Consider the following 16,855-nt stretch of genomic DNA (forward strand, 5'->3'; position numbering starts at 1 on the left):
TGATTTGTGTTTGTTTAAAACTTGTGTTGATTGAATTTATTTAATTTATGGCCTCCCCCACATTGGGCGTAGGCCGAGCGTACGCGTTTCCTGAGCGTGCTGCCGGCGTCGGCGCGGCGCGGACGTCGCGTCAGCGCGCCGTCTGTGGGGCGCGGGCGTCGCGCCATCGAACGCTATGCAAGCGCTGCGCAAGCGCCGCGCGGACGCGACGTCGCGTCTAAAGCACTCGGCCGCCCGCGCCGTGCCCCTCGCACTCATTGCCCTCGTCGTCGCCCGAACGCCCATGGAACGCGACGTAAGCGCGGCGTCTGCGCGGCGTTCACGCAGCGCCCGCGCGGCGCTGGACAACGCGTAGCCCGCGCCCCACAGACGGCGCGCTGACGCGACGTCCGCGCCGCGCCGACGCCGGCAGCACGCTCAGGAAACGCGTACGCTCGGCCTACGCCCAATGTGGGGGAGGCCTATCCGTTGCATTATTAAATCGTTTAATGTAAGCGCTTTCATATGAATAACGATGATACAATAAGGATTATAATGCATCGTATTTTTCGTTGTGAATAATTTTGAATGATACGATGTCATGAATTAATATGCTTTAAACTTTTCATCTCATTAAAATTGCGATATTAATCACGCATGTCTGTTTTGTTTGTTTGTATTTTAAATTGGCTCTTATGTTTAAATTTTAAGCAATAGTCGATAAACTTTGCTTGAAAATTGTTATTTTTTACATTTTACAACAGCTTATTCAACAGTTGCCAAAAAAATTCATAGGTTCTATGCCGCGGTGTAGGTATCGAACCGGACCTGGTCACTGGTGAATATACCACGCAAAATAAGAAATTTGATCGCTATGGTACCAAGTTCTACTTACGCTGTACTATTCAACTTACTCTCCTAACTTCTTCTACCGTATTATCTATTCAACCACCGCTTTCAATCAAAACAACCATTATTTCACCTACATATTTGCTTATATATACTATTCATTAAATACAAATGTGGTCAACTTGACTGGCCGGTTGGCTTTGTTGGTAGTGACCCTGCCTTCCAAGCCACTGGTCCAGGTTTCGATTCCCACTCGGGGCAAATATTTGTGTGATGAACATAGATGTCTCTGTGTCTGGGTGTAATTATCTATATAAGTATTTATTTATATAATATGTATGTTTATCAGTCATCTGGTTTCCATAACACAAGCGAAAGCTTAGTATGGGATCAGATCGTGCCGTGTGTGAAAATTGTCCCGAAATATTTATTTATTTATTTACTAGCGGTCCGCCCCGGCTTCGCCCGTGGTACATGTTTACGTTTTCTCTACATAAGAACCATCCTCGTACTTCAAGGAATATAATAAAAAAAGTTATGCGTTATGCGCTTACCAACACATTTTGCGATTCATTTTTATATATAAGAATTATTAACTAACTCACAGGTTCCGTATAGCGGCAGTATACTCGAACCAAGACAACAAACTCGGTCGCAGTAGCAGCAAGTTCTACTTACAGCGCGGTGCGAGTCGCGGCCCTCGAGCTCCCGCTTTGGATAAAGCGACTGCATTGTCACCTCACTCTATACAGTTGAATTGGACGGTGAGTGGTAAAAACACACTAACATACTCACATAATAAATAATAATAAATACACTTTATTCAGCACCAAGTAAATACATGTAAAAAAAAGAAACAGACAATATGTTATAAAGCTAAAAAGGCGGCCTTATCGCTACTAAGCGATTTCTACCAGGCAACCTATGGGTAGGATTTTTAATTATAAGAAAATGGTGAAAAACAATAGGTGGTGCAGCAATGAAAATGAATTACACTATATTTAAACCACCAACCTCACATGTGAAATAACACTCGAGATGGCTCGAGATGGTGGGTAAAAATGGGAAAACATCTGTACCTACCAACTCACGACGGTTTTGACGCATAACTCCACACACGTGTGGGTCAGTGAGTCAGTGAGTTGGAAAAAAACGCCAGTAGGTTGAAAATAATAAATAATATGCAATCTTTCATTTTTGCAATTATACCGATTTAAAAACCTATTTAAGTGTTCTTTAAAAAAATAAACATCACGTTCCTCCTAAACAAAACCATCACACACGTGCAAACAGTGGCCAGTATCGTTAAATATGTAGTAAAAACTTATATATTAGATTAAAACTAATACGAAGCTTAGCGCCAAGTTCCACTAACACTCTGATAAGACTTTGATAAGTTTGTAGCAGCGCAGCAAATAACCTAATTGGATAGTGTTAGCCGTCATAATATGCCCTGGGAGTGCAAAATGTTTAGACAATCCGGCTTTGAGATTAATTAAATCCAATTTATTGAATAAACAGCTTTTATATGCCAAATGATACTGGACAGTCCATTTAAAAGTACCGATTTATATTGCCCTTTTGATATTCGAATATGAATTCGGTCATTTGGAGTTCTTTTAAATCTTTAAATCACTAGAAGAGTACGTTGCTACAGAAAAAGGAAAAGTCATTAAAATTCTCATATTATTGCATAACCATAACCTTATATGCATAATAATAAAGTCCATTTTCAAACACAATAAGCTTATTCATATTAAGAATCGAGTGTCCAATAATGTAGTTAAACCGTAGTTTTCTGAAATTCTGAGATTATTTAAATTATTTGCATGCTATATTCGACCTTATTCGTTAAAATTTAAGGTACATTTTGCTGCTATTGCTACAAGCTAACAGTCTGGTTTAATCTATAAATACATGGCAACAAGGGAATCCGTAGTTAGGTTAAGTGATTCACAGTTTCTAGTTAAAGTGGGTCGTATGATCTTGAACAATTATACAGGTTTAATCTAAATTTATTTAAACTTAACTACAAACAAGGGAATAATAAGCAGAGGGAAAGGGACTCGTTAATTCTAAAACGATGTTTGTATTACAATTATATAATACGAAATATTTAGGTAATACCTGAATAAATAAAGTGTGAGCCAATAACATCATATCTAAAAATTTTGAAAAATTGTTTTTAATAATTCTGGTAAATTACATGTTTCGGTGAAACGTCGTAAAAATACACAAATAATAGTCACAGTCAACTCATAAACAATTTTTTTAAAGAAATATATTTTTAAATAACTTAGGCTAGCATATAAAATGGCACAATTTAAATCAGATCAATAATTCTTAAAGTCCCCTATTCATCGAGGCTTACAAACTATTATAATATCAGTTAGAGAAGACTGTCCAACCCAGCTTCTTTTAAAAGTTGTTCGGAAAGAAACCTTATTGTTTATCTTTCTATTTTATAAAATTTCTCCGTATTTTATAATTCTTCGGAATTTAGATAATTAATTTTTTTTCTTTGTCCATTTTTTTATAAAGTTAATTAATTAAGTATAACACTAAATGCATAGTTTTATTTCATAAGTACTTCCCGACAAGGGGGTACTTTAAGAAGCAGGAAATTGAGTTTTCAGCTAATATCCGTATTCCGGATATTTGTAAATAATTAATATTATAGTAGTACTATATTATGTATTTCAAATCTCGATTACATTGTAGATTAAATATACAGTCAAAAGGTTAAATCTTGGATTTAGGTAAAATATGTCAAGAAATCCAGTACCATTTTCTCTCAGATCATTATTGCAAAGCATCGGCTTTCGAAAAATGAGTATGATAATACTGGTGATTATTTTTTTAATTTTTCATCATCTGTTTTAATTCTGTAGATAAGTTTATTTATTTCGTTGATTTGCAATTTAAAATGTCAGTATATGTGATAAAAACGTTTGTATCTAATACTTACCATATACGAGCAAAATAAAGATTAGATTTGTCCAAAATGAGCAAGTTCCTTTGTCCAGTGGTCGAGTGAGGGCGGCGTGGAGGCGGAAGGCTTCTACGTGTACTTCCGAGCTGTTTCCTCCGCCGGAGCATACGAGAAGGTAATATAAATGTTGGCCCTTTTTATTGTTAACTCGATTTACTTGATAGAGAATAATGAGCGGGTTTCGTGGAGGAATGAAGTTGAACGTGTATTAGGGATGATGATTTGTTTTATTACGTAGTAGTTGCCTTTTATAATGCGGCTACCACCTAATAATGTACCTTGTTAAAGTTTAAACATATTATGTATGTATATCAATAGTTGTTGTTGTTACTTATATTCTAACCAAATACAATCAAAAACACACCCTAGTATAAAAACAATAAGGTTAAAGTTCTCTATCAGATGACACAAGCTTGCCACATTGGAACAAAATTTATATTATTTTAATAATACAATTAATTTCAATTTCACTATCATCTTATTATAGGGATAGTGTTAAAAAATGCAATGATACCCAAATATTCTTCAAGCTCAACTTCACTATCATCTGACACTAATAAAATTGTAAAAAAACACAATCAAAAACACACCCTATCGCAATACAATAAGATTCACAATTCCCAGGTGACAGTAGCTGGTTCGGCGCGTAGCGTGTCATTAGCGCATTTGGCGCCCGATACGGCGTACGAGTTGAAACTGCAGGCGTATTCTGCGCAAGCACCGTCTGACTTTAGTGCTATACTTGTGAGTATAATTTTATATGGTGTATTAAAAGATAATCTTCTTCTCTTTCTTGTATGGCAATTCCCGAAAAAAAAATACATAAAGAATGTATTTTCTTGTTTGATGTTACGGGAGTAATTATTACTACATTAAATTTAGTGAATACTTTTTTATGGATTTTAAATGCGATTTATTCGATTTATTATTATTTACCTCGACGTTTCGAATACTTTACAGTGTGGTCAGGGGGAGAAATGCCGGGATAAATATGAAAGCTTTTAATTTCTATACAAAACTGTGTTCTTTTGTCAATAAACGATGGAATATTTTTTTATGCCTTAAAATTTCCTCCTCTTTACATACGTCGTGGCCAATATTTTTTTTCAATACTTTAAATTTTATCCACAAACCAGGTGGCCAAAACCCAACGTTCCGCGTCATCTGAGAACAGCAGCAGCAGCACCCCAGCCCCCGCGGACGCGAAGCCCGAGAGCCGCACACTGGTGACCGCGGGCGGAGCCCTAGGGGCTGCTGCTTTGCTGCTCGTGCTCGCTGCTACGCTGCTGCTGTGCAAGCGGAGTCGGAGGCACCCTGCTAGTGAGTATTGCTCTATACATATGTACAAGAAGCTTATATCTAATACACTGGAGATTTCAGTATGAACATTAACTTGTAACAAGAAAATATGACGTTGAATGACGCCTGTATATTTTTTTATCCCTTTCACACCTAACTCTGCAAGTTAGGTTAGTATTAGATATAAGCTTCTTGCATATGTAGCACTAGCTTCCGCCCACGACTTTGTATGTGCATTGTGCATCCCCGTTTTTCCCCGTTCCCGCAAGAATTTCGGGAAATCCTTTCTTAGCGGATGCCTACGTCCTAACATCTACCTGCATGCCAAATTTCGGCCATTATCGCGGTATAAGCTTAGTATGCGTACCGCGGCTAAAATAGTTACCGAGCGGGTAGTTAGAAATCTTTTTAAAATAATTTACATTTAAAACTGAAATCATTCTATCTTCGTCATTTTATGCGCCTACTGATATACACAGTTTATTGTTCATTGTGTAATAAAAAGTATTTATTTAGTAATTATACTTGTTAAATGGAGTGAGTAATTATTTTCCAATCCAAGGTACCACATGGGTACCTATTACATTGTTTACACTACATACATTACTAATTTCGGCTATTCCTTTTGCAAAAAAATAGGATAAATGTAGAATATGAAGCATATGTAATATTTTACAATGCCAATATCACGAACTGATCGATAGGCGGCAGAAACTTTAAAAGCATAATGTCTAAAATCAACACGAACAATACTCAGTCTCGTCTACTTCTACAGAACTAATATAGCTAATGAGCACCATAAACACATTCAACTTAAAACTTCACAAACGCGCTTTATCAAAACTACACGAGCCCGTCTTAAAATTATCCTTTATCTTGCCAACGATATAATTACATTCGTGCAAACGTACAAAGTGTCGTTACGCTAACCGCCGCCACATTTGATAACTGCCCGAACTACAATACAACTACAGCACGACTGTTATTTACAAATTGTGCACATTTCCTTTGAAACGTCTAAAAATGAGCCCACAAAATGTTAGCTGCGGTTTTAACTGAAACATTTTGTTTGTTAACCCCGCTCGGCGTTCCACATTGCATTTTCGTTTTAATTCGGCATCGACAGTAATCGTCTGTGTTGTGCCTGTGAAATCTTTTGCGAAATGCTCAACTGCTAAAGTTTCATCAAGTCAAAAGAGTTTTGTTTTAAGAGAAAAGGTTTCTTCGTGTACTGTTTAGGTTAATTAACACCCATTTTATATTTGGTTTGGATGAATTCGTTTGTTCTTAAACAGTTATGGATCAAAATGTTCTAGATTAGGGAAATATACGAAACTTTTAATACAATAGTCGTTGTAGTTATGTTTATGTTTTTACGTTATTACTCTCTCTGTACTGTGTAGCTGAGCTAACAATTGTCGTAATAGAACGTTAAAATTAAGGGGGTCTACTTTGTGCCGCGCGTTCGAACTAATTTTCATGCTATACTTTTAAAAATAATATTATTAAGTAGTACTCGTACATAAGCTGAAGAGCTTTGGGCTTTACAGGTAGTGTTCATTTATCCAAAAAGCTAATGTTTGTGTATTATTATCCCGTTATTAATTCAAGGAGCTTGTTCTAATGAAAATACATCAGCTTTACTTCGTACCGTGGTTTACTGAAAAATATAAGAAACAACATTATTCTAACAAACTATGCATTTACTCTATTCATCTAATACAGCGCTAATAAACCCTGTCTGGGCTTATAAATTACCTGAACGCCGCTATTTGTTTATGTAAAATATTAACTCGCTTAGTAAATGAATGGATAAAGGAACGGAATAAAGTGTAATAAATGCCAGCTGTAAAAAATGCGCGCCGATAACTGAACGATTGAACGAATAATAAACGAATGAGAGTATTCCAGAACGAATGTTATGACCGACGATACAGATTCTCATTTCCCGTTGCGTTATTTTTATATTATTCGGATACAATGGGCTATAAAGTAAACAAGCACTCGTATTGAGTATGCTTATCGCTCGTAAAGCTAACAAAAATAGATGCTATAAAGTGTCAACTCGACGGTAATAAGGTTAAGTTTTATTCGAGGTTGCCACTATCCGTCTTCTTCCCTCTGGCCGTTTTATTCGAGCCCGAGATTGTGTGCTTAACGACCACCACGTGGCAATAACATTTCATTATCATTCTAAGTTTTATGTGCGAGCCTCGGAAGCGCTTTATACTCTAAAATCTGATAAGAAAACTGCGATCTTTAGTTTTGCTCCAGAGCACACAACATAGTAATGCAGTGTTTCTTTTAGCAGTTCGTTCTTTTTGTGTAATGGAAGTAGGTTAGTCGCGACGTTACAGTTACATCTTTTATTCAAGCTATGCTTTGATACGTATTTTTTTCACTAACACACTAATTAACATATTTAATCATGCTGCAACGAAGTCTACCATAAGCAAAAATTAATTCCATATGTGTCCTTATATTAAATGCTCAGAAATTTGAATCAGTGTCATTAAGTCGTGAAAACAAAGGCACATAATTAGAATTAGTTTTACATACCCAATCTTACGGATACAAAAATCTATTTATTTATTGGCCAATTACCATAATTCGACATCTTCCCTTAAAAAAACCCAAAGAAAAATAACAAAATCCGGCAAAAATTGAAAGCTCATGTTATTTACAGAGGAGAAGGGATCCGGCGAGGGCGGGTACATCGCGGCCAAAGTGCCCATCACCATTACGGCCAACCCGATGCACTCTGAGGTGAGACCAATGTATTATGTAGTGGACAATTTTAAATAAATTATACTTAGGGTTGTCAATTGATTAAAAATGTTGTTGGAGTTTTTATTAAAAGTAAAAAATAAAATTTCATTTTTGGTATTTCTAAGACCTTTTGTTGGGAATATCGAACTGTGATGTTTTGTATGTAGGACGTTTTAACTTCATTTGAAAAAAAAAAGACGGGTTGCACTCCGGGAGTGCCGGCAGAAGTGAAAACTTGATTATTAACGTTGAACATGTTTGATATTTTGGAATGGTATCCGTCTTACGCTTTTTCGATCAGGTCATGTGTCCTGACGTGAGTTTAAGATTTTATACCCATTACAAAAAAAGTGCTCAACGCCGCTAAAGAAGTTTTCACTTCAAAATTAATATAGAGAAGTAATTAGAATCAGCTTAACTTAGGCTTTTGGCGCAAAATTTTAAGCAAGCCAATACGCATATACTATGAAAACGAAAACCTCAAAATTGATCACGCAGTGTAGTTTTAATATGTCGACTTTATTCTGATTTGTGTTATTAATTCCTTGTATGATATGTTACAAAATGAGATAGAATAATTATTTATTTCTGATTTCAATATGTGAGCAAACTAAACTTAGGGCTGCCAACTTTAAAGTGGAATAATTTTAATTATTCAAACTATTCAATTATGTTATTTCTGAATTCATTCATAAATTTTGAAAGTTTAAAGGGTTGCCAACTGTTTTAATATTAATATAAATAACTTTAACCTTCATGTTGCTAAGTGATCTTATTTCAAAGTGGTACTACTCATAAATACTTTAACTTGTTTATTAAATTTAGTTTACTATAAAACTAGCATTTGCTTAATGGTTTTTAATATTTAATAATGCTGCGCTATTTTATGCATCAAGCAATGTAGCTCCGAGGTGAAAGCACTTATCTTACATTTTCTTTATATAAGTATACTAGCTTTCCGCCCGCGGCTTCGCCCGCTTTCTCTTCAACCTAATAAATTATAAACAAAAACCTTCCTCTTGAATTACTCTATCTATTAAAAACGCATCAAAATCCGTTGCGTAGTTTAATAGACATATAGGAATACACAGGGACATAGGGACAGAGAAAGCGACTTTGTTATTATACTATGTAGTGATTTATAAAGTTTGCTTTAGTTTTAAGGGAAACAATGTTGCCATATAATAATTACTTTTTACTTCCAAATATATCGATGAAATATGCTAAAGTTACATACGGGCGTGTATTTATACAGACTACGTAATTAGGGATTACGTATTATTGGTTGTGAATGTGATTTGTTGTGAGATACATGTTTGCCGATTTTAAAACGTTTATTATATGGTTTTATGTATGGGTTTATGTTAATTGAGTTTTGCTAATTATTAATTGAAAACATGCGGATAATCTATTAAATATATCTGTTTATAGTGGTTTATAATATCTATCTGTATATAACCACTATAAACAGATAATATCTACTGGTTTTAATTTTTTGGTTTATTTTGGAAACAATGTAGCATTTTGCATTCATTCAAATTTCGTTTCAATGTTTACAAGAAATATTCAACGTTGTAGGGGGTTGTAGTTTAGTTAAGGATAAACGAGTAATATATTTCCTAATATGCAACGTTGGGTTAAATTGAAGGGTTGTCCTTTTCAAATACAATCTCAATAGGTTAACTTACTTGGGGTGGGAAAACTTACTGAAAGAAACATTTCAATTTTAGACACTTTTTATTATATGAAACATATTATAGAAGACATTGCCATATTTTAGAGTTATAACCAGAGGTAGGTATTCCTTTGTCGTTATACATAGTAATTGTTTTATATAATACTAGCTTTCCACCCGCGGCTTCGCCCGTGCAGTCAAAGAAAAACCCGCATAGTTCCCGTTCCCGTGGGATTTCCGGGATAAAACCTATCCTATGTCCCGGGGTAAAAAGTAGTCTATGTCCATTCTCGGGTATCAAAATATCTCTATACCAAATTTCATGCAAATTGGATCAGTAGTTAAGGCGTGATTGAGTAACAGACAGACAGACAGAGTTACTTTCGCATTTATAATATTAGTATGGATTATGTTATTTATACTTAAAAATTACACTTATTAAACTAAGTTTTTGAATTTAATAATATTTAGCATTGCAAGATAGGAATGATACAGTGCAAAAGTATCTATTTCACACCTATCTTGCAAATAACTGCAACCAACGCTAAGACCGACAAATCAACAGAACACATGTTTAACACCACGTTAAAAATAATAGAAGAGCTATGCGGGTAAAACCGCGGGGCACAGTTTGTTATAAATGAATATACATTTAACATTATTTACAGGGTGGAGACGCAGGAGTGGAAATGTCGTTCCTTCACAACAACAACTGCGGCAACAACACGAGCAGTGACGACACATTACCGCATTCAAGGAAAAATGGACCTTCACGACAATACGTATAGAGTATAAATTCCAATCGAACAAGACTGCAATAAAAAATCTACCATTTTGGTAGTTATAGTAGTTTTCGAGTGTATATGTGATAGTGCACGGATTTTGACAGTACAAAAATAAAAATATATTTATTTCTAGTTAGTGTGGATGTGGAGTAGCATTTATTTAGTTTTAGATAATTTTATGTTCTGACTAGTATTAAGAAATCAAGCCTGACATAAATAATATGTTTTATAACTTTATATCCAAAATTAACCGAAAAATACCTAAGAGTGTATGACATTTACAGGCTTTTTAAAAAATTTCAAAATACCCTAATTTCTAACTGAAGTGTAAGTGCCAGGCTATTTAACTGTATTTGTTAAGCTAAGTCGTTTATTTATATTGTAAATGCTTAGATCTGAATTTAGTTTTAAGCTACATTCCCAGTTTAAATATAAAAATGGTAGTAAATGGTAGAATGTGATTTATCGATGCTCATTTCATAGCGCATTCTCGACAGCTGCGGTCGACGCAAATTATATGGAAACTTTAAAATTTTTCATATAAAAATAATTGTTGGTGATTTAGATTCAAGAAAAATGTATTGGAAAATATATTCTCTAACGGTACGTTCACACAGTGTCGAGTGTTTCCCTACCGTATCAGTTTTTTGCAGGACTCTGTTTAGTGGTATCAGTATTTAGTAAGACACGGTAAAAAAAACGAATGTTGCTGAAGTTGACATCCGATTTTATTACCCGACGTTCACACGAAGCCACAATTTGCCGAATCTTATTTTCATCGGATCTGGAAAAACCGAATGTTGTATTCACACAGCACATCTTGCATTGTCGTTTCCCACGGCCTCGTATTGAGATCCCTGATGTAAACACCATCCACTTCTTTTTTAGCAAGAATGTATGAACGCATTTATCGAATGCACTATACCACTGCACCGAATCTTACATTTTGAAGTATGGTCGGATCGGTTTGTCGCAAAATCAGATGTTAACTTCAGCAAGATTCTTTTTTGACGTAACAACGTCTTATAATTCGATAGAGCCGGCTGCACGCACGAAAAAACATGACTCATGCGGCGTTACCTCGCTCTGAGGCGTTCCATGTAAGGCTTGAAGTGCAAGCGAGAGCGCGGAACGAGCGATAAAGTAGCACAATCGGCCTTAAGACGTTGTCACGTTCAACTATCGTCAGTAAACCGACTTTACAGACAACCATTTTTTTAGCAAGAATGTTTGAACGCATTTATCGAATGCACTATACCACTGCACCGAATCTTACATTTTGCAGTACGGTCGGATCGGTTTGTAGTTTAAAATCGGATGTCGACTTCAGCAAGATTTTTTTTGCCGTGTCTTGAAACTGAATACACGTGTGAACTCATTCATATAAATACTGATACAACTAAACCGAATCCTGCAAAAACCTATACGGTAGAGAAACACTCGACACCGTGTGAACGTACCGTAAGTCGTGCAGTCTTGGCAGAGTGCTCGTGGTTAAGGTGATGGTGCTTTATTCCTGCTTTATGTTGTCATCTACTTCTCTAGTATTGGTGTTGGAGGAAGGTAGAATTCCTCCTTCGAATAACTCCTTGACCAGTGTTGACTGGTCGAGGAGTTATTCGACTGGCCGGCCGGTAAGGCCCCGATGGAAGATGTCGGAACGTTGTATATATGCCCTGTAGCGAAAAAATTTCGCTTGCGCGATTCAGAGGAGGGATTTGCTACGTCATACCAATGATTGTTGCATTGCTGCCTCGGGCTCCGGTTTCTTTGTTTTATTCGATATTATGTTCAGCTTCACAATTACTATTAGCATCACATTTATCAAGAATGTCAATATGAATCGGGAATATAAAAGCACCATTCACCAAGCGAATTTTTGTTAACCACAACATTTTTAACTCCGCTTGTCATGGCTCCGATGTAGTTCATCATATCGGCTAATGTTCTCGTGTAAAAAGTATCATTTATATATAATTACTAAATAGTCAAAATGCATTTAACAGTGCTCAAAATTTGTATGAAAGCTTTCGTTTGCTTGAACTTCATTTTTACTTTAAGTTAATGCAATTAGATTAAGTTGGCAGGGTACTTAATAAAAATGGCCGATGCCGTTTTGTTGCATTTATTTGTGTTTTCATGAATGCTTTGGACAATGAAAATAAACGGTTGTGACGAGGATTTTTATAAAAACATATTTGTAATGTGTTTCTTTTACACTAAATTTAATTTAGTCGTGAATGCCTGGATAAAACTTAATAAAAATTCACTATTAATTTTATTAAAACTCGTTTATCTGGTACGCATTTAATGTGTTAATTGAGTTCATTTTACATATAAATACGGAAGGAATGAAGTATAAAATTCGCGGGTAAAAGTTTCGTAAAAATTCATCAGATTTAAGGAATTTATGCGAACGAGATATCTTAATACTTTAAAATAATTAATAAGGCACTAATGACATTTACCAATAAATTAGTTTTGGTCTGTTTTGCTCACTTTAGATTTATTTATTTGACCTGAAAAACAAAGTGATTAGTAAAAGATTGATTAAAAAGTTTTTACAAAAAGAATTTATGGTATTCCAACTAAGTAAAAGTAGTCATTCATTTAGACTTTTAAAGTTATTTAATAAAGACTATTTGAATTTCAATACAAAAAGAGCTAAAATATTTCATTTCATTTTAACTTTCAAATTTTGATTTTTTAGGACTACGACTCGACTAAATTAAATTTAGTTTGTTAAGAGAATCACTTAAATGGACTTAACAATATTTTGTCAATGCAATTTTGTATACTTTGAAAAAGTAACATTATACAATATACGTGTATTAAAAAATACTACAGACTGATGTGTTTTATTATTTTGAACAAAATAAGTTGAAATATGATTTTTGTATTTATATTACTTATTATTGATAATATTGATATTGATTAATATTGATAATTTATTACTTCGACAATTAAATTTAACATAGTAAATATAAAGAGGATAATAGGTACCGTCAGATTTCAACTTATAAGTTATATAAGTACCTGAGGTGTTGAGTATATTAAAGTAAATTAACTATGATTATGAATAAAGTATAGCTAAGTAACTATTCCTACTGAAAAAAGCTTGAACTGTATAGATTTTAATACAAGGGGTGGAGTATTCATTTCGATACGATATCAAGAGTTTTCAACTTGATTGAATGAAATTGTGAAATGTTATTATTTTTCAACACTTTAAAATTATTTTAAAATAATATATACTTAATATATACTGACTTCTTATAATAAAACGAATACAAAAAACAGACATAAAAATCGTATTTAATATAATTCTGTGATAACTTGGAAACTCATTAAAACAAAATGAGAGAACTCATTTTTAAATCTATTACACTGAAATGTATTCGAGGCGTTACCAAGTGAAATTCCAACTCGATATTCTCAATAAAAGTTATCGGGAGTCTATAGAAAAAGTTTCCATGAATTCCTTGAATGACGTAATAAGTTTGGAATACATTACTGAACGATAAGTACGTATTTACTAACTCATTGTTTACTGTATTCAATGTATTTTTGGATATTTTGCAGGTTTTTCGTAAATAAAATGTGATTTTTTTTTCATAATTCATGTTTAGACTAAATCTTTTGCTTTACAACTAGCAGATGGTACTTAATATTATTAAATTTATTGGCATTTTAGTTTAAAAAATAATGGATTACTAATATACGTGTACATATAAAGACGCAATATGTGTGTAAAAGTGACTACATAATTGATATTTTTAGTTATTCTTCTTCAGTCCACATAAACGCTAGATATTATAAAGATTTTTTTTATTAATCACATTTAAAAAAAAATTCAATTTCTCTCCAAGAATAAGCGAAATCTGGTTCATTAACTCGCACATATCATCATTCATCGCTTAGTTGCAATCTACCGATGTTTACATTGAATCACATCAGTAAATACTTGCTAACGTCTTACCTACAAACTGCATACACTATATTATATACAGTAAAATAAACGATTACAATAACAAATGTCTTTTATTACCTATATACAAACTATACACGATGAAATAAATAATTATAATAATAAATGTGTTTTATTATACCCTCCAATTTATTGGGTAATTAGGTACAAGGATAATATAATAGGCGATTAATATCTAGCTGTCGAACAATTCTTCGTGGGATTGTAGCCGTAGGATTGTATGGCGTTCTGCCAAATCGGCGCCGCTCCAGGTGTCCGACAGGAGACAAAGATTGAGGACTCATTTGAACTAAATTAATTTTGATGTACCGCTCTATTGGGATTTGTAGCTTAGGGACAGGTAAATTAGAGATAAATATCGAAAGAATTGAAATATTATTGTCATACGATACTTTGGCAGGGATTAGTTTACGCAGTGATGTCTCTTACTCCTGTTCAAAAAAACTGTAGGTATTTAAAATCTTGCCCCTGAAAAAAGTAGAGATAAACTACGATAACATGGCGCGCCCCTCCAAAATTCAAAACGTTTGAAAGTATTTGTGAAAGTATTTACAATGCACCACCAAGATTCACAACGCATGTGTGCGTAATGAGACGGCCGTCAAACAAAAACAAATCCACGGATTTGTTGCTCGACTAGTCACGCTCTAATCGCTCATTATTATTAGTAATGGCGCTGCACTGACGTATTCTATGAAAACGACACGTGCGTTGTCTTGGGCGCTCGGCAACTTATGATTAGTTGACCAACAAATCTGGACGTAAAGTACTAAAGACGAATACGTACAACTACCTACATACAAACTCCTTCGTAAGGATGTCACTACACACATTGAAACAGTAATTTGGAGGGGCGCGCCATGTTATCGTAGTTTATCTCTACTATCTTATTGTTTGTAGATCAACTTCATTTTTAAAGTACCCAAGTATATTATTCTCTCACTATTTTACATACATTATTTTAGTACGTAGTGGCAACCACACTAAATAAATAGTTTAAAATAAAATGTGAGACTGGGGTTTAGCTCTTAAGCTCTGGAATATTTTACAGACTAGATTAGAAAATGTATTGGCCAATTAAATTTAAACTGTTGAATAAATTTACTAGAAATACGGTGGGATTAAAACTTGGTAATGTTTTGCAATAGAGTTCAAGCTTTATAAGCTACTAGCGACCCGCCCCGGCTTCGCACGGGTGCAATGCTGATACTAAATACACTACAGAAAAACTGTGAACGTTGTATATAAAAACATAGCGGCCCGCTCCGACTTCGTATAGATAGCCTGGCGGCCGGCCGGTACCGCCGCAAACGCTACGTCCCGCAATTTTTAAATCTGTAATATCTTCGAAAATATTCACTTAAATCATACGGTGTAAAGGGCCATATAGATCTATATTAAACGAACAATGTATTCAAGGTATTTAATTGGTTAAGGATTAATGCTGTATTGGTTAAAATCGCATCGAAAATTAGCCATTATTTTTCGTAAAAAGTAAATGACAAAAAAATGTTATTGTGGGTTATCCATAAGAGATAGACATATACCATCGCGGACTTTTCTATAGACCTTTTCAATGTGTATAATACTTAGTACATTATTTTGATAAAACTCGTAGGGTTCAGCCTGCGTTTGCAATGTAAGCGGAAAAAATGTAATTTTTTACGACATCACTTTAGAAACCTCAAAAATAACAGTACTTCTCCACTATTTAATGGATGTTATTATACATATAAACCTTCCTCTTGAATCACTCTATCTATTAAAAAAAACCGCATCAAAATCCGTTGCGTAGTTTCAAAGATTTAAGCGTACAAAGGGACATAGGGACATAAGGACATAGGGACATAGGGACAGGGAAATCGACTTTGCTTTATACTATGTAGTGATAAGTAAATATTTATATTTTTAAGTTCATTGGATTACCAATCTAGTGGTTACGGCGTTAGCACGAAGACTGGAATTTAATTAGTTCCATGTTTAGCGAAAATACAAATAATTTAAGAGCAAGCGTTACTTGCAAAGTAATTTATTCACCAGCATCTTTTTCAGAAAAGCTCCGCTTTATCGAAAGAAAACTTTCGTACGCTTTCAAACGAGAAAGATACAATATTTTGATGCTAGCATTAGTATGTAATATGCAGAATCGTAGCGTGCCTTGGCGGGGCCCCGTAAAAAATTTGTTTGGGGGCCCTTAGGAAGTAAAGATTTCTCACAAAAGCGCACGTTGGGGGCCCCCTTGGCGCGGGGGCCCCGTATAATTGATACGGCAGATACGGCGGTAGCTACGCCCCTGGTAATATGATAATTGAAACAACGAATTTGATTTGGAAATTCTTTCATATCTATAATGGAATGTTTTCGTGTTAAGGTCTATTTGATTTAACGAAATAACATTATTTATCAAAGAGAACTTAGATTGTTTAAAACACGTTGAAATCTTTTTTGTAAAATAGTATATGAAATTAGTTCTCTTTTACATAATAACTACCTAAATGATGTAGAGTGTAGCCTATAAT

At 34.5% G+C, this 16,855-nt stretch overlaps 1 protein-coding gene across 1 annotated transcript in view; it reads left to right on the plus strand.

Annotated features, from left to right (window-relative positions):
• LOC149906933 (interference hedgehog-like) overlaps positions 1-11,021 on the plus strand; it is a 46,629-nt gene extending 35,608 nt beyond the window's left edge. The window contains exons 12-17 of the mRNA XM_090103985.1: positions 1,436-1,592; positions 3,855-3,935; positions 4,445-4,564; positions 4,957-5,140; positions 7,806-7,885; positions 10,232-11,021. Of these exons, the coding sequence (XP_089960111.1) occupies positions 1,436-1,592; positions 3,855-3,935; positions 4,445-4,564; positions 4,957-5,140; positions 7,806-7,885; positions 10,232-10,351 (742 nt within the window). The 3' untranslated portion in view covers positions 10,352-11,021. The remainder of the gene's footprint in view (positions 1-1,435; positions 1,593-3,854; positions 3,936-4,444; positions 4,565-4,956; positions 5,141-7,805; positions 7,886-10,231) is intronic.
• The last annotated feature ends 5,834 nt before the right edge of the window (positions 11,022-16,855 follow it).

This window comes from Colias eurytheme, chromosome 7, assembly GCF_061535395.1.
Source record: "Colias eurytheme isolate Ceu_HAF_F1 chromosome 7, ilColEury1 Martin Lab GWU primary, whole genome shotgun sequence".
NCBI classification, from domain to species: domain Eukaryota; kingdom Metazoa; phylum Arthropoda; class Insecta; order Lepidoptera; family Pieridae; genus Colias; species Colias eurytheme.